This window comes from Oncorhynchus keta, chromosome 11 (assembly GCF_023373465.1).
Source record: "Oncorhynchus keta strain PuntledgeMale-10-30-2019 chromosome 11, Oket_V2, whole genome shotgun sequence".
Lineage (NCBI taxonomy): Eukaryota > Metazoa > Chordata > Actinopteri > Salmoniformes > Salmonidae > Oncorhynchus > Oncorhynchus keta.
This window is the reverse complement of record NC_068431.1, coordinates 46,171,426-46,194,755: the sequence shown is the minus strand read 5'-3', so window position 1 is coordinate 46,194,755 and position 23,330 is coordinate 46,171,426. Positions and strand designations below refer to the sequence as shown.

Below are 23,330 nucleotides of genomic sequence, written 5' to 3'. Positions count from 1 at the left end.
CCTATGTGTTATGATAGGAGACTACCACATAAGGTGTTCCTCGTGATAAGCTATTTTAACAAATACTACTCAATAATTCCAGTTTTCAACTGATCTGTGTTTTAAAAGGAATTTTCCGAGACAGGGGTTGTCGGTACATTTTGGTGAAACCATTGCACGAGCCCAGGGAGATCGCGCACCCTTCTCCCTTCCTCTCTCGATGCCAGGTTATGGTTATGTTACCAAGCGGATTCGAGACTCCGGTTCTAGCACTTCTCATCTCCTTACAGTCATCCACTGACCCCCACTTCCTTCGCCTCGATCCAAAAACTCGGTGTAGCAGTTGACGAGTGGGGCCTGTAGCGGAGTGAGCCGGGTTAGTGTCACAAGACCGAGTTGACAAAGCGTGGCTGCAAACATTTTCCATGCCATCCTAAACGCTGTGTGATTTACTATGGTGTGGTGTTATCCATAGGGGAACATGAATTCCACTGCATTACAAAAAAGTACGAATGTCGGCCTAATGAATTTGGTAAATTGGCGTATAATAAACCACTTGAAGCCTATTATTAATTAGGAACTCAGGTATGACAGGACTGGGAAGAGTGCATAATTTACATTGTGTAGCCTAAGTAAATGCGGATTGCATAATCAAATAGCCACCTCAGAAATTAAGTAGACCTACAAATGATCAAGCTGCATAAGCAATCCAAAGAGCAGCCTCTATGGAAGTTTGTAGGCCCAACTACGGGGTAGTTCTAGGCATTATATCGATCCAACTATTTAACATTTCAAATGTGGGCTACACATTTACATTTCTATTGAAATCCCTGAAACCTGTCAATTAAATAAATTATGGCATATTACTGGTTTGCATTGTAGCCTAGAGACAGTATATCATTCGATATTAGATACAAGAATAAACCAGGTAATGTTACTGTGCTTTCTCATGTTGGTAGTGAGAATGATCTAAATAGTATAGGACCTATATGGCCTGGGTTATGATGACAACATTTATTTTTCAATACATGGGTCGTATTTTTTTTAAACTACACCAGTGAGTCAGGCAGACGCTACATTAGACTACCGTAGACCTAGGATTTTTCATTGTTGCTACGCCGATTACGCTAATATAAAGAGGCTGGATTGGAGATCGTGCACGGATGTAACGGATTACGGAGACACAGCAGACGCAAATGGAGAGAGGGAGGAGAATGCATAAGGGATATACGTAACTAGAGCCTCAATTGTGGCAGCGAAAATAATATAGAACACACAGTAGACTACAGAAAGTAACATCAATATGCGGGACTAGGCTGGATAAGAGAATAGCCTATGGATTAAATAGTCTACCAAATTGGGTTGACCAATTGTATCACCTGCAATCATTCTTTCAACGCTGTGGCCCTTGATACATTGTTTTTATTTTCAAGCAATCATTTTGGAAACATTTTGCTCTACGACGACTCGTCGCCTCCGAGATCCTGCTATTTAAATATAGGCCTACATAAATGTTATAGGATATATATATATATCTTTTTTTTGGGGGGGTTCACGATCTGCATCCACTCTTATGGCAATGTCGAAAACACCGTGATCTTAACTGTGGCTAAACCGGTCGACATACATCATTGTGGTGGAGTTATCTGTGGCTTCCGTAGCTACGGTACTGCCTGGGTTGAGAACTCTTTCCAGCGATGTTCTCACAAATACAAGTAAGTATTTCATAATGGTCAACATTGTAAATCTGTGCACATATAGTTTACTGTATTACTTTGGCTCGCACGGTTCCTCTATTCCGCAGCTGATTAACTTTGCGTGACAACGATAATGGTAACCGTGCGTGCTGTAATAATAAACTACCGAATGCTTTGGCATGTGTGTTGTGTCTCTAGGACTTCGTGACTGATCCATTGAGCAAGATCCACCCCCTCTATAACCTATTGTATATAGCCTACCTGTACTGTCAGTCTTCAGCACAATTTGGTCATCTACAGATTCCCATGAAGTTTACAGCATGTATCAATCCAACCAGATTGGTATGAAATGGAACCAAACAAATGTATAAAGTAGCTTTACTTTAGCGATAGTGGATATGTTTTTTGGATTGCAATTGACTACTTCTGGTTTCTGATCTTTGCCTAACGCATACAATTATTTTATCCAGGTAAAGGCTAGTCCTGACCAATAGTCTTTGTTGGCATACTGAGTGACAACCATAATTTGAACAGTCTGATGCTTTACACAGTCATGTTCAACAGGGTAGCCTAGTGCGTTGGACTAGTAACCGGAAGGTTGCGAGTTCAAACCCCCGAGCTGACAAGGTTCTGCCCCTGAACAGGCAGTTAACCCACTGTTCCTAGGCCATCATTGAAAATAAGAATTTGTTCTTAACTGACTTGCCTGTTTAAATAAAGGTCAAATAAATGTAAAAAACACACATACAGTCCAGTTTCTCAACTGCTGTTGAGTTAGTAACCTACATTTAATCGGTGTTGCAATAGAATATGCAATGGCGTCAGTCCAGCTAAACCTTGGGTAGGGCAAAGCCTACTTTTACATTTTTGGTCTTGAGCTAGGCTTTTTATATATATATATATACACTGACAGGGGGCACTGTTTTGAAGCCAACCCCCCCTCCCCACCGTTGTAAAACCGATTTTGGAAGCTATAGAAATGCATTTATTAATGTCTACATTTCTTTTTTTGCCACTGTTATTCTACCTAAATTCATACTTTAAAGTATATTGTGTGAGCTAAACATAAAAAATATAGAAACATTTTCCTTAATGTATACTTTTGGGAAAGTTATGTTACTGTCCCCACTACAACAACATACTTTAAAAACTTGTAATTTTGACAAAAACATTTTTCTATTTCAATACTGTAGAATTCCACTCATTCCTATGGAGGACTGATTCTTCTGGGGAGTGCCAACCTGTGCTATAAAAGCCTCTTATTGCCCAATACATAGCATCAGCAATCCAGGGTTTATATACATCATTGTACACAACTGACACCCCTGGAATAGTCTCCCAAGGCAATGACCTGTGCAAATTATGGCCCTCCAGGACCTGATTGAGATTCCTGATCCAGTATCCCTACACATTGTAAACATGGTACTAGAACTGACCCTGTATATAGATAGTATGCTTACTTACTTTATCATCTTATTCTTATTCTTCTTTTTATATCTTGTTTTTTTTCTACCTTGTTATTTTGAGTTGTTGTTATTGATGATTGATTATTGATTGTTGTTGTTATTGATTACTGCATTGTTGAGTTTAGAGCTTGCAAGAAAGGTATTTCACTGTACTTGTGCATGTGACTTGAAACTTAAAGGTCCGATGCAGCCGTTTTTATCTCAATGTCAAATAATTTCTGGGTAACAATGAAGTACCTTACTGTGATTGTTTTCTTGGTTTTTACCATTTAAAGTTAAAACAAAAATATTCTTAGCTAAGAGCAATTTCTCAAACGAGAATTTTGCTTGGACTGTCTGGGAATTGTTTTGAGTGGGGAGGTGGAAATTGAAAACGAGCTGTTATTGGCAGAGGTTTGGAACTCTTTCTTATTGGTCTATTAACTCATTTATCCCATGGTGGCCAAAACTCCCTTCCACCAAAACAGGCTGAAATTTCAGGTGGTATTTTCAAACAGCTCTCACACTAAAGGACATTATAATTTTCACAATTTCACATTATTATTCCAACCTCCTATTATGGAAATATAGTGCAGTCGGAAAATATTCAGACCCCATCCCTTTTCCACATTTTGTTAAGTTACAGCCTTATTCTAAAATGGATTAAATAAAAAATGCCTCATCAATCTACACACAATACCCCATAATGACAAAGCGAAAACATGTTTTTCAAAATGTATACACATTTTAAAATAAATACAAAACATAAATCAAGTTTACATAAATATTCAAACCCTTTCCAATGAGACTTGAAATTGAGCTCACGTACATACTATTTCCACTGATCATCCTTGAGATGTTTATATAACTTGATTGGAGTCCAACATTTGTAAATTCAATTGATTGGACATGACTTACAATCGATGTCTGAAGTTTACATACACCTTAGCCAACTACATTTAACCTCAGTTTTTCAAAATTCCTGACATTTAATTATAGTAAAAATTCCCTGTCTTAGGTCAGTTAGGAGCCCCACTTCATTTTAATAATGTGAAATGTCAGAATAATAATAGAGAAAATGATTTATTTCAGCTTTTATTTCTTTCATCACATTCCCAGTGGGTCAGAAGTTTACATGCACTCAATTAGTATTTGATAGCATTGACTTTAAATTGTTTAACTTGGGTCAAACATTTCGGATAGCCTTCCACAAGCTTCCCACAATAAGTTGGGTGAATTTTGGCTCATTCCTCCTGACAGAGCTGGTGTAACTGAGTCAGGTTTGTAGGTCTCCTTGTTTGCACACACCTTTTCAGTTCTACCCACAACATGTCTATGGGATTGAGGTCAGGGCTTTGTGATGGCCACTCCAATACCTTGACTTTGTTGTCCTTAAGCCATTTTACCACAACATTGGAAGTATGCTTGGGGTCATTGTCCATTTGGAAGACACATTTGCGACCAAGCTTTAACTTCCTGACTGATGTCTTGGCTGATGACAGATGTTTTTGTTTGTCCACCCGCCTCTTGAGGATTGACCACAAGTTCTCAATGGGATTACGGTCTGGGGAGTTTCCTGGCCATGGACCCAAAATATCGATGTTTTGTTCCCGAGCCACCTAGTTATCACTTTTACCTTATGGCAAGGTGCTCCATCATGCTGGAAAAGGCATTGTTCGTCACCAAACTGTTCCTGGATGGTTGGGAGAAGTTGCTCTCAGATTATGTGTTTGTACCATTCTTTATTCATGGCTGTGTTCTTAGGCAAAATTGTGAGTGGCTTCTTTGCTGCCCTTCTTGACACCAGGCCATCCTCCAAAAGTCTTCGCCTCACTGTACGTGCAGATGCACTCACACCTGCCTGCTGCCATTCCTGAGCAAGCTCTGTACTGGTGGTGACCCAATCCCGCAGCTGAATCAACTTTAGGAGACAGTCCTTTCTTGGGCGCCCTGAAGCTTTCTTTACAACAATTGACCTGCTCTCCTTGAAGTACTTTATGATCCGATAAATGGTTGATTTAGGTGCAATCTTGCTGGCAGCAATATCATTGTCTGTGAAGCCCTTTTTATGCAAAGCAATGATGATGGCACCTGTTTCCTTGCAGGTAACCATGGTTGACAGAGGAAGAACAATGATTCTAAGCGCCACCCTCCTTTAGAAGCATCCAGTCTGGTATTCGAACTCAATCAGCATGACAGAGTGATCTCCAACCTTTTCCTCGTCAACACTCACACCTGTGTTAACGAGAGAATCACTGACATGATGTCAGCTGGTCCTTTTGTGGCAGGGCTGAAATGCAGTGGAAATGTTTTTGGGGGATTCAGTTCATTTGCATGGGAAAGAGGGACTTTGCAATTAATCTGATCACTCTTCATAACATTCTGGAGTATATGCAAATTGCCATCATACAAACTTAGGCAACAGACTTTGTGAAAATTCATATTTGTGTCATTCTCAAAAATATGTCCACAACTGTATGTAAACTTCCAACTTCAACTGTATATAGACACACCTATATAAGGTTCCCCAGTTGACAGTGTATGTCAGAGTCAAGTCATGAGGCCGAAGGAATTGTCTGTAGCTCTTCGAGACAGGATTGTGTCGAGGTACAGATCTGGGGAAGGATACCAAAAAATGTCTTCAGCATTGAAGGTCCCCAAGAACACAGTGGCCTCCATCATTCTTAAATGGAAGAAGTTTGGAACCACCAAGACTCTTCCTAAAGCTGGCTGCCCGGCCAAACTGAGCAATCTGGGGAGAAGGGTCTTGGTCAGGGAGGTAACCAAGAACCCGATGGTCCCTCTGACAGAGCTCCAGAGTTCCTCTGTGGAGGAGAAAACCTTCCAGAAGGCCAACCATCTCTGCAGCACTCCACCAATCAGGCCTTTATGGTAGAGTGGCCAGACGGAACCAACTCCTCAGTAAAAGACACATACCAGCCTGCTTGGAGTTTGCCAAAAGGCACGTAAACGACTCTCAGACCATGAGAAACAAGATTCTCTGGTCTGATGAAATCAAGATTGAACTCTTTGGCCTCAATGCCAAGTGTCACATCTGGAGGAAACCTAGCACCATTGGGCGGTGCACAATCGTCCCAGCGTCGTCTGGGTTTGGCCGATGTAGACCGTCATTGTAAATAAGAATTTGTAATAAACTGACTTGCCTAGTTAACTAAAGGCTACATTTAAAACATTTAAAAATCCAAACGGTGAAGCATGGTGGCAGCATCATGCTGTGGGGATGTTTTTCAGTGGCAGGGACTGGGAGACTAGTCAGAATCGAGGGAAAGATGAACGGAGCAAAATGAAAACCTGCTCCAGAGCACTCAGGACCTGACTGGGGCGAAGGTTCACATTCCAACAGGACAACAATCCTAAGCACACAGCCAAGACAACGCAGGAGTGGCTTTGGGACAAGTCTCAGAGTGTCCCTGAATGGCCCAGCCAAAGCCCGGACTTGAATCTGATCTAACATCTCTGGAGACCTGAAAATAGCTGTGCAGCGACGCTCCCCATCCAAACAGAGCTTGAGAGGATCTGCAGAGAAGAATGGGAGAAATAAAGGTGTGCCAAGCTTGTAGTGTCATTCCCAAGAAGGCTTGAGGCTGTAATCGCTGCCAAATGTGCTTCAACAGAGTAACGGGTCTGAATACTTACGGAAATGTGATATTTCAGTTTTTGCTTTGTCATTATGGGGTATTATGTGTAGATTGATGAGGGAAAAAACAATTTAATCAATTTTAGAACAAAGCTGTAACATAACAAAATGGAAAAAGTGAAGGGGTCTGAATACTTTCTGAATGCAATGTATATCTAAAACATTGGAAAATCATATTTTTGACTGCAATGGGCCTGTAAGAAGCCATAATGTACAGACTATGTAAACATACAGTCGGGCAAAAATGTATTTAGTCAGCCACCAATTGTGCAAGTTCTCCCACTTAAAAAGATGAGAGAGGCCTGTAATTTTCATCATAGGTACACTTCCAGAAAATCCCATTGTAGGATTTTTAATGAATTTATTTGCAAATGATGGTGGAAAATAAGTATTTGGTCACCTACAAACAAGCAGGATTTCTGGCTCTCACAGACCTCTAACTTCTTCTTTAAGAGGCTCCTCTGTCCTCCACTCGTTACCTGTATTAATGGCACCTGTTTGAACTTGTTATCAGTATAAAAGACACCTGTCCACAACCTCAAACAGTCACACTCCAAATTCCATTTTGGCCAAGACCAAAGACCTGCAATAGGTAAGCAGCTTGGTTTGAAGAAATCAACTGTGGGAGCAATTGTCTTCCATTTATTAGGAAATACCAGCAACAGTGTGTGAAAACCTTGTGAAAACTTACAGAAAATATTTTACCTCTGTCATTGCCAACAAAGGGTATATAACAAAGTTTTGAGATAAACTTTTGTTATTGACCAAATACTTATTTTTTGAAGTGTACCTATGATGAAAATTACAGGCCTCTCTCATCTTTTTAAGTGGGAGAACTTGCACAATTGGTGGCTGACGACATACTTTTTTGTCCCACTGGAAATGGTATCATAGATCTTTCAGAATACAACTGTATACGTGAGATTGAGATAACGAGCAGCACAAGTTCCAGTGCTTTTGACAATCATGATTTCGCAGGTGATAGCATCTTTCGAATTCTGGAAGGGGAGGGAACAATTGGCCCGCAGACTTGTCTGTAACTTACAAAGAGAGCGGGTGGAGCTCTTCGTTCCGGTTCCGAATCCTTGTTCTATTTATTATCTTTACACGTATGGACCCAGAACTTAATCGAGCATCTGACCAATTACACATGACTTTAGTTCTGAGTTAACAGAAATTGGGGCGGCAGGGTAGCCTAGTGGTGAAAGCGTTGGACGAGTAACCGGAAGGTTGCAAGTTCAAACCCCCGAGCTGACAAGGTACAAATCTGTCGTTCTGCCCCTGAACAGGCAGTTAAGTTAACCCACTGTTCCTAGGCTGTCATTGAAAATAAAAATTTGTTCTTAACTGACTTGCCTAGTTAAATAAAGGTAAAATAAATAAAAAAGAAGCAATAATCCAATTTTGCAATGAACCTTTCACCAGTCTGAGAGAAGTGGGCAAGGCCCACTTCTGCTGTCCTCAATGTCTCCACAGTGTGGCGCATGCAAAGCTTTCATGAACTTTAGATATGTCATACTCCTCAGTCCTCACTTACACAGAACAGTTGTGCTGTAATAGTTCTTACTCTGAGATGAGGAACATTTACATACAGTTCCAGTCAACAGTATGGACACACCTACTCATTCAAGGGTTTTTCTTTATTTGTACTATTTTCTACGTTGTAGAATAATAGTGATGACATCAAAACGATGAAATAACACAAATGGAATCATGTGGTAACCAAAAAAGTGTTAAACAAATCAAAATACATTTTATATTTTATATTCTTCAAAGTAGCCCCCCTTTGCCTTTATGACAGCTTTGCACACTCTTGGCATTCTCTCAAGCAGCTTCGCATGGAATGCTTTTCCAACAGACTTGAAGGAGTTCCCACATATACTGAGCACTTGTTGGCTGCTTTTCCTTCACTCTGAGGTCCAACTCATCCCAAGCCATCTCAATTGGTTTGAGGTCGGGTGATTGTGGAGGCCAGGTCATCTGATGCAGCACCATCACTCTCCTTGTATCACTCTCCTTGTACACAGCCTGGATGTGTGTTTTGGGTCATTGTCCTGTTGAAAAACAAATGATAGTCCCACTAAGCACAAGCCAGATGGGATGGCATATCGCTGCAGAATGCTGTGGTAGCCATGCTGATTAAGGGGCCTTGAATTCTAAATAAATCACTGACAGTGTCACCAGAAAAGCGCCTCCACACCATCACACCTCCTCCTCCATGCTTCACAGTGGGAAACACACACGTGGAGATCATCTGTTCACCTACTCTGCGTTTCACAAAGACACGGCAGATGGAACCAAAAATCGAATGTTTGGACTCATCAGACCAGATTCTTCAAACCCTTTGCCTTGATGACACATTTGCACACTCATGGCATTCTCTCTACCAGCTTCATGAGGTAGTCACCTGGAATGCATTTCAATGAACAGTTAATCTGTGGAATTTCTTTCCTTCTTACTGCGTTTGAGCCAATCAGCTGTGTTGTGAAAAGATAGGGGTGGTATACAAAATATAGCCCTATTTTGTAAAAGACCAACTCCATATTATGTCAAGAAATGCTCAAATAAGCAAAGAGAAACGAAAGTCCATCACTACTTTAAGACATGAAGGTCAGTCAACCCGGAAAAGTTCAAGAATTTCTCATGTTTCTTTAAGTGCTGTCGCAAAAACCATCAAACGCTATGATAAAACTGGCTCTCATGAAGACGGCCACAGGAAAGGAAGACCCAGAGTTACCTCTGCAGCAGAGGACAAATTCATTAGAGTTACCAGCCTCAGAAATTACAGCCCAAATAAATGCTTCACAGAGTTCAAGTAACAGACACAAATCGCAACAGGCCTTCATGGTTGAATTGCTGCAAAGAAACCACTACTAAAGGTCACCAATAAGAGTAAGAGACTTGCTTGGGCCAAGAAACACGAGCAATGGACATTAGACCGGTGGAAATCTGTCCTTTGGTCTGATGAGTCCAAATTGGAGATTTTTGGTTCCATCTGCCGTGTCTTTGTGAGACACAGAGTAGGTGAACGGATGATCTCCACATGTGTGGTTCCCACTGTGAAGCATGGAAGAGGAGGTGTGATGGTGGTGTGGGGTACTTTGCTGGTGACACTGTCAGTGATTTATTTAGAATTCAAGGCGCACTTAACCAGCATGGCTACCACAGCATTCTGCAGCGATACGCCATCCCATCTAGTTTGCATTAAGTGGGACTATCATTTGTTTTTCAACAGGACAATGACCCAAAACACACCTCCAGCCTGTGTAAAGGCTATTTGACCAAGAAGGAGAGTGATGGAGTGCTGCATCAGATGACCTGGCCTCCACAATCACCTGACAACCCAATTGAGATGGTTTGGGATGAGTTGGACCTCAGAGTGAAGGACAAGCAGCCAACAAGTGCTCAGTATATATGGGAACTCCTTCAAGTCTGTTGAAAAAGCATTCAGTGTGCTGCTGGTTGAGAGAATGCCAAGAGTGTGCAAAGCTGTCATGAAGGAAAAAGGTGGCTACTTTGAAGAATATAAAATGTATTTTGATTTGTTTAACACTTTTTTGGTTACTACATGATTCCATGTGTGTTATTTCATAGTTCTGATGTCTTCACTATTATTCTACAATGTAGAAAATGTTAAACATTAAGAAAAACCCTTGAATGAATAGGTGTGTCCAAACCTTTGACTGGTACTGTATATAGTTAACTAAAAAACTAATACCAGACAAAGGAAGTAGAGACAGAAGGGTATTTTGATGATGCTGTTGGCATTGTTTGAAGTGTCAACTGTCAAGATAGGTTTACTGTGCTCAGACCTCCCAATGGTCTTTTTTTTTTTTACCTCAAATATGAAAATGTTATACTTATACATGTAAACCAGATATTTTATCATTATATATTTTACCCAGTAATGTACCCATTTTGTCATTTTATCCCCTAACATTTCTTCCAATATTTGATTTGCCCCCCCCTTCTCTCAAAACTTTGTGAATTATCACCCAATTTAAGCCTTTGTGTGTGTGTGTGTGTGTGTGTGTGTGTGTGTGTGTGTGTGTGTGTGTGTGTGTGTGTGTGTGTGTGTGTGTGTGTGTGTGTGTGTGTGTGTGTGTGAGAGAGAGAGGCAGAATTGCAGTTACTCTATCTGTCCTTCAAACTTTCCTGTGACTTTGACCTTTGGAATGTGTCAGAGGGTGAGAGTAAGGGGGAGGGGTGGTTGGCTGTAGTGTGCAGAAACATGTGCTTGAGTGCTTGTATGGTAATGAGAAAAGGCTACTGCAATGAGCTAAATTGTGCCTGTGAAAAAGTCAAAGCAATGGTTTCGACTTCTGTCTAGCAATTTAAACCAAATGGTGTTGATGAAGAGAACAGGACACAGTGTATGATACAGTCACTCAGTTATACCTTACTATTTGTTTTAGAGATTAGGAGTAGTTTAGTAGTTTTACAAAGCTTTTCACAAATCTCTGTAACTCTCTGTCTCCAACACACACACACACACACACACACACACACACACACACACACACACACACACACACACACACACACACACACACACACACACACACTTTCTTGGCTATACATTTCCATACCCTAATAAGTTGGAAACACCTAGACAGAGTGCTTAAAATACAATTGACCCCTCTATGACAAGGATGAATGCTAGCATCTTCAGGCTTATGTTGGATAAAGCAACCATTTATATAGTGTTGGAGTTAAGATTTCGAAAATATAAAGTCAGAATTGGGAGACCAAGAGTTAATATGTTAAGTCCTTGTCCTGTGATACACTCTTCAGGACACATGGATTTTGAACATGAACATAATAAGACATGGCGTGAGGAGAAATCAGTAAATGTTTTGTCTGCCTTCTTAGGTTTCCTAATAATTGGACTGTTCTACCCAGACCATAGCCACAATTCTAAACCAATAGAGAGTGAGTGGGGTTACCAGCAGAAGAGACCAATAAGGCTTTCCTGCAGCACAGCACACAGGTAATTGCTTTTTCTATGGCCTTTAATCGAATCTGAACCACCAATAATTATGGATGTAAAATAGCCAGTGATCTAAATATTGCTGTTGTGAAGTTGTATGCTGAAACTATTTTGAAGATATGGTCAAACTGATTGATTTTAAGCACTAAGATAAAGTGTTGGCCTCTCAGCCTGTGGATAAACCTCATGAAAGTTTGAGGAGTTGAATCATTTCACAGATCAGAAGGTAAAGTGTTTTTATTTTTTTCCCCCTGCCTTTTGTCATATGCAGCGAACTGTAGTAGCCACTACCCCAGTACTGTGTCACCCATCTCTGTCATTGAAATATTAGTAGCTACTTCCTATCATGCACCAGACCTCCCATCTCTCCAATCCTGTCTGAAAACCAACATTTGAATTCGACACGTTTTTAGAAGCGTTATACGTTGTGTATCCTGTCAACACAAACGCCCGTGGTAATATCGCCGAGGGCAACCAGATACTTGGGGAACTCAAGGTACCTTGAGGGAGTTGGGCTAGTCAGTTTGGTAACTAACTAGCTAGCTTAGCTAGAAGTAAGTTGATGTCACCTGATGAGGAAAGCCAACACATACGAATGGTATGCTAGCTAGCTACTGCTTGGTTATTTTCTTTAGCCCTTAAACTTGTGATTAACTAACTTTAGCTACCTAGCTGTTAACTAAATGTACGTTTTCCATTCAGCTAAATACCTGAACATCCACACAGATCTTAATAGTTCATATTTGTCCGAAAGGCTAGTTGTCTTGAGGTTGTACAAACGCCACACATGGAACTTCACTTGTTAACACGGCTAACTGTGATACCTAGCTGTAACGTTAGCTAATTGTATAGCCACATTCCTCGTCAATTCTAGCAACATAATAGGGATGTGGCATTCATTTTCTTATTGTCCTCACTCTTTCCTTTACCTGCTCGGTGTCATTCATTTTCTTATTGTCCTCACTCTTTCCTTTACCTGCTCGGTGGCATTCATTTTCTTATTGTCCTCACTCTTTCCTTTATCTGCTCGGTGGCATTCATTTTCTTACTGTCCTCACTCTTTCCTTTATCTGCTCAACCTGCCTCCTTCACAATCTCACGAATGGCTTTGCCCGGCTTCAAGTGCATTCAAATAGCTAGCAAAGGCATTGCTGCTAACACCTTTAGCTTGCTATCTAGCTAACTAGGGGGGGGGGGGCATTTGTCAGATCATTTACATGTCTGTTTTGGCACTTCAGGTTTAAGACATGTTAATTTGTGAAGACTGGAAAGTATTTTTATCTGTGGCTAGGGATCATCATTATCAGACAATGTTAATTATTTAATATCTTCACAGATGATGGGGAATTGATACAAAAAATAGTCATCCATGCCAAATGTGGGAGCTACAACAGCCGTACAATCTTTACACTGTAGTAGGGTGGACATGTTATGTAAAGGCGTAAAGATTACAGGCCAGAGTGTACAGCGTTTGAGAAGCATTGGGCCACTGGACCAAAAGAAGTACTATGTCCCACATTTCACCACCTGCTGAGTTGTGGAAAGGAAAGGAGGAGTCGGGGTAAACCCAGTGGCCTACAGTCTAGAGTTCAGACAGAAATTCTCTGTTTTACACAATCCCTGTCTGTGTGCTGTCATAATCCCAGAATCTCTGTATTTGAAGTTAAAATTTTACTTTTCATTTTGAAAGTGTTCAGATGATTAAGTGAATTGTACAATCGCCCTTGCAAAAGTGTCAGCATTCAATAGAACACAGAACTCTGATGCTGTCTGTAGGTTCCGGTGGCACATAATGGAGAGTGTTGTCCATCTCCTTACTGGGAATTCCTTATGTGGGTTTCATTAAGGGATTGCTGCTCTTCTGCTGTGGATTAATTACCCTAATCTGGAGAGGGCAGAGTAGGTTGGAGCTGGGATTATGGTCTCTCGCACAGCCCGTAGCATTTTAGCACTCACTTTAGCACAAACATACAGTACTTCCACACGCACGCACAAACACACTCTCTCACTCGCCCCTCACTCCCCATTCTCTGTCTCTTCAAAATATCCCATTATGTCAGATTATTCTTTGCTGGTTTGCAGCAGCCATTTTTCTTATAGGCTACTTGTTGTTGTTGTGCGGTATATTTATTAGGCAATAGGCACACACACTGCAAGCTCCAGTAGGCCTACATTTTTTGTTTATGTGTTTAATAAGGGAAAAGGACACGCATAGCGTGTGCAAACATCATGTTCAGTCTATGTAGTTCTCCGTTGAAGGCTTGACAGTCGTGACTTGTCAGTTGTCAAGCTAGTGATATAATTCAGTGCCAGTTTTGATTATCTTAATGATTTTTTAGTTAACTGGGCAAGTCAGTTAAGAACAAATTCTTATTTACAATGACGGCCTAGGAACAGCGGGTTAACTGCCTCGTTCAGGGGCAGAACAACAGATTTTGACCTTGTCAGCTCGGGGATTCAATCTAGCAACCTTTACGGTTACTGGCCCAATGCTCTAACCACTAGGCTACCTGCCAGGATTGATGATTGTCCTGGTTGTCTGGATGGGCACATTAGAAGTGGGTGTGTGACAGTCTAATACCTCTGTCTCACTTTTTTTCTCTCCCTCCCCCTCCCATCGCTCTCCCTCCATCTGCAGTGACCATGTCGTCCAGGGAGCGTCGGTCAGAACTGTACATCAAGGCAGAGCCCAGCAGTCCAGATGGAGGTGGTGGGGGCCGGGCCAGCCCAGGGGGAGCCTCCTCAGACTCCTCCCAGAGTGGTGGAGGTGGAAATAGAAGAGACGGGGTTGGGCGCTACTCACCCCATCTGTACACCCCAGCCCTGCGCTGCCACTTCAAGGAGGAGGGTGGGGATGGGGCAGAGGAGGGATCCACAGGTAGCGGAGGAGGGCGGTGCAAGTATGCCCTGAGCACGCTACCTAAGAGACTGTGTTTAGTGTGTGGAGACGTAGCCTCTGGCTACCACTACGGTGTAGCCTCGTGTGAAGCCTGCAAGGCCTTCTTCAAGAGAACCATCCAGGGTAAGGATGCTTGTGGGGGTGAAGTTGAGTGTGTGACAGTATGAGGATTGAAATGGGGTAGACCTTAATTGCTTTGACAAAAGTCTCATATCCCTGTTTTTTTTCTTCCTTCTCGTCTCTCCGTCCTTCTTTCCACCAACTTGCCTTACCTAAGGTAACATTGAATATAGCTGTCCGGCATCAAACGAATGTGAGATCACCAAGAGGCGCAGAAAGGCTTGCCAGGCGTGCCGCTTCACCAAGTGCCTCAAAGTGGGCATGCTGAAAGAGGGTGAGCATATGATCCATCACCCTTAACTATTGGACCGGTCTGGACTGGTCTGGAGGCACTGTTTGATGCCTTGTGACAAGTAGTTATTTGATTAAGATCTGCCTCTTTATCTCCATCCTTCTACAAGCAAAGGGAACTTCATTGTCTCTCTTTCCCTCTCCCCTACCCTCTTTTATCACGCTCTCTTCATTGTCGCGGTGTTGTGTGTCGCAGGAGTCCGTCTGGACCGAGTCAGAGGAGGGAGGCAGAAGTATAAAAGACGTCCAGAGGTGGAGAGCGCGACCTATCAGAGTGCCGCTTTACCGCTTAGGAAGGAAGGGGAGAAAGGTAAGGAAGGGACTGAGAAGACCGTGTCAGGTTCTGTCTTGAAAGAACACAACTGTGGGCCTCCAGAGTGGCACTAGAGATTCTGGGTTCAAGTCAAAGCTCTGTTACAGCCGCCCGTGACCGGGAGACCCACGGGGTGGCGCACAATTGGCCCAGCATCGTCCGGGTTAGGGGAGGGTTTGGCCGGCAGGGATGTCCTTGTCCCATCACACACTAGTCACTCCTGTGTTGGGCCGGGTGTAGTGCACGCTGACACGGTTGCCAGGTGTATGATGTTTCCTCTGACACATTGGTGTGGCTGGCTTCCTTGTTAAGTGGGCATTGTGTCAAGAAGCAGTGTGTCTTGGTTGGGTTCTGTTTCGGAGGATGCACAGCTATTGACCTTCGCCTCTCCCGGGTCTGTACGGGAGTTGCAGCAATGAGTCAAGACTGTAACTATAAATTGGATGTAACAAAATTGGGGATAAAAAGGGGTAAAAAGAAAGAACACAACTGTGCAGGCAAGTTTTCTAAAGAGCCCTCATTTCCCAACAAAACCATTATATTAACATAATATATTTTGTTTTATGGTAAATGTAACAGCTGTTGTGCCATAATGCTTGCTTTCTGTGTGTGTGTGACCCAGGATCCTCCAGCATCATTGTGTCCCACCTCCTGGTGGCAGAGCCAGAGAAACTGTTTGCCATGCCTGACCCCCTGCAGCCTGATACGGCTCAGCGCACACTCACCACCCTCTGTGACCTCGCCGACCGCGAACTGGTCGTCATCATCGGCTGGGCCAAACACATCCCCGGTAAGAGGGGTGGGTGGGCGAGGGATGGAGATTGGCATGGGAAGAGAATGGAGGAATGTAGTATGGGTCTACCGTGAAATAAGTTGGTTGGAACTAGCCCTCAGCACTTATCAGTAGCCCTGCAGTGGTTCACTATGTCTTATTCAGGGACTAGAATGCTGTCTCTTTGTATCAGCTGTCTGCCTAGTGATTGAGCAGTCAGTCTGCTCTAACCCTAACCCTCCCTTCCCTTTATGTGTCCACCCTTGCAGGCTTCCTGTCGCTGTCCCTGGCAGACCAGATGTCGGTGCTGCAGTCGGTGTGGCTGGAGGTGCTGGTGCTGGGTGTGGCCTTCCGCTCCCTGGGCTGTGAGGATGAGGTCGTGTTCGCTGAGGACTTTGTCCTTGACGAGGAGATGTCTCGCGTGGCTGGACTGACAGAGCTCAACGCAGCCGTCAGCCAGCTGGCCCGACGCTTCCGCTCCCTGCAGCTGGACCGGGAGGAGTTTGTCATGCTCAAAGCCATCGCACTCACCAACTCAGGTAAACTAGCTATACAAAGTATAATCATAGAATATCCATCCAATCAGCATTATGTGGAGTGACATAACATGAAAATGTGATGAAAGCAGTAGGTGAGACTGAAATATCGAACCCTCCATATGCACAATAAGTTACTAACATTCTTTATTGGAAGCACTACTCTACTTCAGTTTCATTTAGCAGATTGGTCCAAACAGTTTATTTCAGAGAAATTACACCCCAGAAAAATCAGTGCAAGACAGATTAGTAAAGATTGTTAAAGTGCATAACTCCAGCCCTGAGGGACTGACAGACGATTACTGTAAACAGCAAATTCACCCCCACGGTCTGCTTAGCGTACAAAGGCAATATTTATTTTATATTTGTCACGTTAGGGACCATTGCGTCCTATTACTTAATCACCTACATGTACTGCCATACACAATCTTACAAAACCCTCTGTCCAAAAGACAAAAGGAAGCTTTTAGAAATACACGCTGACCATGCTCGCCCTCTCCCCTGCCAGACTCTGTGTACATAGAGGACATAGAGGCGGTGCAGAAGCTGAGGGACCTCCTTCACCAGACCCTGTTGGAGCTAGAGTGCCAGCGATGCCCCGAGGACCCCCAGCGGGCGGGGCGTCTCCTCCTCACCCTCCCCCTTCTCCGCCAGACGGCTGGTCGCGCCCTCACCACCTTCTACAGCATCAAGACCCGAGGCGGCGTGCCCATGCACAAACTCTTCCTAGAGATGCTGGAAGCCATGATGGACTCACCCTAGAGAGAAGAGAGGAAAGCCAAGGAAAGAGGATGCAAGGGCATGAGAGACAGGGAATCTGCAAAGAATGAATGACTGGCTAGTGTGATTGGAGAAGTTTTTATTTGATTTTGATCATGAAGAATGTGGAGATTGTCTCTGGATTGTTTTTGTTTTTTTATCATCGACCTCTTCAGAGATTCAAGTGTGTTTAAAAACAGAGAGAACCCATGTACATGTATTAGATGCCCTCTGTGGAGGTTGATGGTGGAATATAACTCCTTAATACATGACCGCCAAACTTTGTTGAAAGACTCCAAGACTCGGTCAGTTCAAATATGGGAATAAACTACATCCAATCAATCTGAATGACAGAATCATATTAGATGCCCACTATCCCTAACCTTCAGATGATAAACTACTGAAGGACTGCAGTGAGATATCTAAGACCAGACTGTAACCTTGTGGCTAAGACTTTATGGCGAACGATGCAATTACCTCCCTCCACACAAAAGCCATACTAAAATACCAGACAAAGAAATAGCCATTGACAATGACTGCAGTATGGGGTCAGACCGACATGCACCCATAAGAGTATTTGTAGGTTTCTCTACATACACAGTCTTACAATGCATTCATATGAATTACTTGCAATGTGTTTTTAAGCAATACTTTACAATTAATTGCAAGAAAAATAATAGTTGTGACTCGTATGGCAATGACTTTTAGGCTTATAGGCTTAGGTGGCCAGGTGGGTGTGGAAAAACTTCTTTATAAAAGGCTGTGCAATTGATTATTAGTCTAAGAAAAGAAGAGTATTATGATTGTCAACAAAATGTTGATGTGTCTCTTTACTTGGAAGTTGTTCGATTTTATTTATACTGTAAGTAGACTCAATAGGTACACAAAAAATGGAATACTGCTCAAGTAGTTGTGTGCGAGACAGAAGGGAAGGTTTACTGCAGTGTTGGCACCACATTGAAGCAATGAAGGTGCAGCAAAATCAGGGGGGGACGGGGGGGGGGGACGACAGTTCTACTTTCTGGAATAATTGATTATCCAGATCTCTTCGCTAGTCCTCTCCAACCCGTCTGATTCAGATGGAATGTGCTGCTTAAATCCGTTCGTTTGATTAACTGAATTGGCCATTATGAGTGATCAAATTGACTTGGGACTCAAATTATGAATTTAAACGGTTATATTTTCATTGTTGTGCCAGCGAAACAGATTGCTGCTGCTCTTGCAGCCGCTCAAAGACTGAAGACGGGGACCTCTGTTGTTTTGACCTGGAGGTCCTCGTACTGTGTATGATCTTTGAACTGCAAGCATATTGGTGCCCAAATGGGGCATTGAATTGCAACACATTCAGCCTCATATGGGAAGCTCCAGCCCAGTCTGACAGATACCATAGTTTTAATCCTTTTCAAACCCACTGAGCACACACTGGTTGAATCAATGTGGCTTCCACGCAATTTCAATGAAACTACATTGAACCAACGTGGAATAGACATATTACTAGAAATAACTGAAAACCGTTATGAATGTGTGTTTTCACTGTTAAAGAAAACGTTTGAACATGCCAATGAGAGCTGAAGCCTGTAAATGTAGGAGACGGTCCCTGACATGAATGATGGAATAGATTAGACTGGTTGCCACTGTTAATTGAAATTCATGCTTGAGTATCTGGATTTTCCAACTTAGTTTTTTCTTTCTTGAATTTTAAGGCTCTCGCATTTAAATTGTTACACTTGGCCTCAGGTTTGGTACTGAAATAAAGCAATCCATTGAGAATGTTGTGACTTATGTTTTTCAAATGGACTTTAGTAGGATTTTTTTTCTTCTGACAATGCTTTGAATCTGTGAAGAAAACCATGTCCTTTAGCAATTGTTACACCATTACTGAATTTACATACTCCCCTCTTAAGTATCCCACCTACATTATCTGTCAGAGATTCTGCAGTCTGTTCACTCTCCCAAACAAATGTTCTAGATTTATAATGTACCCATTAATTTCTGTTCTTCATGGCTGTGGATTGTTTGCATTTGACGTTTTGATTATTTTTTTTATATTTTTTTTTATTGAACAGTAGCATTAGGTGCCAATTGGCTCAACTCTGTTCTATATCTTGCGGTCTGATTTGTTCTTTGTTCAATCATTATTTTGTCATTTTGTTTCTCAAAGGCGACTTGGAATTTTTGAAAATGTGTAAACAAACATGGATGCCTGGGTCCAGTTTAAGAAAGTTGTAAAAAAATATATATAAATGTTTGTCAATAATAACTAATATAATAATACAAAGGTAGTGTTTTCAGAAGGATACGCATTATGTAATGTCACTTTGTCTGTCATATATAGGTACGGTTCGGGGGGCATTTAGAGTATCACAATTTAGAGGATGTAAAATCATTGGTGGTTGTTGTAAAATGAGCAATACAAGAAATTACCAAAACTCTGTTTCACATTTCCTTGTATAGTCACAATGTAAATTCAACATAAACAGTAATAATAATAATAATTACATTTAATAGTAGTACTAAAGCTTATAACATGGAAAAATTCAAATCAATATTTGTATTTTTAAAAATACTGTATTTAAAAGATTAAATTATATTTTTTACTCAATTTGCTGATATTTGTTGTTACTCATTTGATCTTTTGTGTGGGTTTAAGTCAAATGGCTGTGAATGTCTGTGTGTGTATGTACTGTTTTTCAGTAAGCTACAATGATTATTTTGATGTGACTGTCTAAACAAAATTATTAAATTACAGGTGCATTATTACTATGGAGAAAAGACAAATGCTACACTGAAGTAAACAAGGGGTAGATTAAAATATTGTAGGTGCTTTGTGTTTTGTAATAAATTAACACACACCATCACATTTCATTGGTCTCGTACGTCTTCTGTCATGATTTGTTTGTTAGAATGTTTGTCTGTCTGCTGCTGTCCTGTTTCCCAGTCATGTTATAAACTGTTTCCTGTCCTTTAAGAGATCCTCTTAAATTAGTTCTAATATGCAATTATATGGATTGTGCCTTCAGAAAGTAGTCATACCCCCTTGATGTATTCTACTTTTGGTTGTGGTACAGCCTGAGTTCAAAATGGATCACATTCTACACACAATACCTCATAAGTAAAAAATATGTTTTTAGAAATGTTTCTGAATACAGAAATATCTAAGTATTAACACCCCTGAGTAGATACTTTGTAGAAGCATCTTTGTCAGTGATTACAGCTGTGAGTCTTTCTGGGTAAGTCTCTCAGACTTTTCCACATCTAGATTGTGTTACGTTTGGGGCAAATCCAATACAACACATCACTGAGTACCACTCTCCATATTTGAATTCACCTTTCAGCAGGATAATAACCTAAAACACAAAGCCAAATCTACACTGGAGTTGCTTAGTAAGAAAAGGGTGAACATTCCTGAGTGGCTGAGTTATAGTTTTGGCTTAAATCTATTTTAAAATCTATGGCAAGACCTGAAAATAGTTGTCTGGCAATGATCAATAACCAATTTGACAAGAGTTTGAAGAATTTTGAAAATATTAATGGGCAATTGTTGCACATTACAGGTGTGGAACGCTCTTAGATACATACTCAGACTCACAGCTGTAATCACTGCCAAAGGTGCTTCTACAAAGTATTGACTCAGTGTGAATACTTATTTAATTAGATATTTCTGTATTTCATTGTCAATACATTTGAAAAAAAATCTAAAAACATGTTTTCACTGTAATTATGGGGCATTGTGTGTAGATGGGTGAGAAAAAATATATTTGATCAATTTTCAATGTGGAATAAGGCAAGGGGTGTACCTGAGTTCAATTTTGAGTCTCCTAGCAAGGGTCTGAATACTTATGTAAATAAGGTAATTCAGTTTTATTTTATTTGATAAATTCATCAAAATTTCCAAAAATCCTGTTTTTGCTTTGTCATTATGAGGTATTTTGTGTAGATTGATGAGGATTTTTTATTTATTTAATCAATTCTAGTATAAGGCTGTAACACAACAAAATGTGGAATAAGTCAAGGGGTATGAATACTTTCTGAAGACACATTTGGAAACTGTCCAGACCCCTTCACTTTTTCCAAATGTTGTTACTTTACAGCTTTATTCTAAAATTCATTGAATGTAGTTTTTTTCTCATCAACCTACACACAATAACCCATAATGACACAGCAAAAACGTGTTTTTAGAAATGTTTGCAAATGTCTTCAAAATAAAAAAACGTAAATAATTATTTTACTTATTTTACTTTACCCTTTACTCAGTACTTTGTTGAAGCACCTTTGGCAGTGGTTACAGCCTCGAGTCTTCCTAGGTATGACGCTACAACCTTGGAACACCTGTATTTGGAGAGTTTCTCCCATTCTTCTCTGCAGATCCTCTCAAGCTCTGTCAGGTTGGATGGGGAGCGTCGCTCACAGCTATTTTCAGGTCTCTCGAGAGATGTTGGTTCAAGTTCAAGTCCATGCTCTGGCTGGGCCAAACAAGGACATTCAGAGACTTTTCCCGAAGCCACTCCTGCATTGTCTTGGCTGTTTGCTTAAGGTTGTATTCCTGTTGGAAGGTCAACCTTCGCCCCAGTCTGAGGTCCTGAGCGCTCTGGAGCAGGTTTTCATCGAGGATCTCTCTCTGTACTTTGCTCCGTTCATCTTGTCATCAAACCTGACTAGTCTCCCAGTCCCTTCCGCTGAATAAATATCCCCACAGCATGATGCTGCCACCACCATGCTTCACCGTAGGGATGGTAGCAGGTTTCCTCCAGATGTGACGCTTGGCATTCAGGCCAAGGAGTTCAATCTTCGTTTCAGCAGACCAGATAATTTTGTTTCTCATGAGCTAAGAGTCCTTTAGTTGCCTTTAGGCAAACTCCAAGCGGCTGTCATGTGCCTTTTACTGAGGAGTGGCTTCCGTCTGGCCACTCTACTATAAAGGCCTGATTGGTGGAGAGCTGCAGAGATGGTTGTCCTTCGGAAGGTTCTCCCATCTCCACAGAAGAACTCTGGAGCTCTGTCAGAGGGACCATCGGGTTTTGGTCACCTCCCTGACCAAGCTCCTTCTCCCCTGATTGCTCAGTTTGGCCGGGCAACCAGCACTAGGAAGGGTGTTGGTGGTTCCAAACTTCTTCCATTCTAAAATGATGGAGGCCACTGTGTTCTTGGGGACCTTAAATGCTGCAGAAATGTTTTGGTACCCTGTGCCTCGACACAACCCTGTCTCGGAGCTCTACGGACAATTTCTTCAACCTCATGGCTTTTTTTTTGCTCTAACATGCACGGTCAACTGTGGGACCTTATGTAGACAGGCGTGTGCTTTTTCAAATCATGTCCAATCAATTGAATTTACCACAAGTGGACTACAATCAAGTTGTAGAGACATCTCATGGATGATCAATGGAAACAGGATGCAATTTTGAGTCTCATAGCAAAGGGTCTGATTACTTAAGTAAATAATTTCCAAAAACTTGTTTTTGCTTTGTCATTATGGAGTATTGTGTGTCGTTTGATGAGGGGAAAAAAGTATTGAATCAATTTTAACATGGTGAACATTATCTATGTGGATATGAGAGCAGCGGTAACTCACCAGAACTACCAGCATTACAACCAAGAATATGATTTCCCTGGAGCAGATCCTTTGTTCGCTCTCCCCAGAGCAATTGAACTTATTCCAGAGGCCAACCCAAAACATCACCGGTGGAGGAGAGGCACACGAGGTGGCCAGCTGGTTCGACTTTGGAGGCGGGCACACCACCCACCGCTTCCGAGTATATTACTTGCTAATGTTCAGTCTTTGGATAACAACGTTTATGAGCTCAGAGCAAGGATTTCTTTCCAGAGAGACATTGGGGCCTGTAAAACATACTTTGTTTCACCAATACATCGTGT

The 23,330-nt window shown here is 41.7% G+C and overlaps 1 protein-coding gene and 2 long non-coding RNA genes across 8 annotated transcripts; 1 reads left to right on the top strand and 2 right to left on the bottom strand.

Annotated features, from left to right (window-relative positions):
• The first annotated feature begins 1,539 nt into the window (after positions 1 to 1,539).
• LOC118390367 (steroid hormone receptor ERR1-like) lies at positions 1,540 to 20,061 on the top strand. 6 transcript variants are annotated; one of them, XM_035780851.2, is made up of 8 exons: positions 1,546 to 1,694; positions 11,652 to 11,769; positions 14,408 to 14,791; positions 14,946 to 15,062; positions 15,276 to 15,389; positions 16,015 to 16,182; positions 16,434 to 16,703; positions 17,209 to 20,061. In XM_035780851.2, exons 3-8 carry the CDS (start codon positions 14,413 to 14,415, stop codon positions 17,460 to 17,462), a joined length of 1,302 nt encoding a protein of 433 aa, XP_035636744.1. In that variant the 5' UTR covers positions 1,546 to 1,694; positions 11,652 to 11,769; positions 14,408 to 14,412; the 3' UTR covers positions 17,463 to 20,061. The 6 variants fall into 6 exon arrangements, with proteins under 6 accessions (XP_035636741.1, XP_035636744.1, XP_052313288.1 ...); XM_035780848.2 differs by lacking the exon at positions 11,652 to 11,769 and having other exon boundaries at positions 1,540 to 1,694; XM_052457328.1 differs by lacking the exon at positions 1,546 to 1,694 and having other exon boundaries at positions 11,599 to 11,769.
• On the bottom strand, positions 8,401 to 12,910 carry LOC127906193 (uncharacterized). The gene is made up of 2 exons (XR_008060606.1): positions 12,699 to 12,910; positions 8,401 to 8,833 (listed from the first exon to the last, which is right to left on the bottom strand). It is a non-coding gene; the product is annotated as an uncharacterized LOC127906193 (long non-coding RNA).
• LOC118390369 (uncharacterized) lies at positions 16,831 to 21,940 on the bottom strand. The gene is made up of 2 exons (XR_004826941.2): positions 21,703 to 21,940; positions 16,831 to 17,458 (listed from the first exon to the last, which is right to left on the bottom strand). It is a non-coding gene; the product is annotated as an uncharacterized LOC118390369 (long non-coding RNA).
• Between the last annotated feature and the right edge of the window lie 1,390 nt (positions 21,941 to 23,330).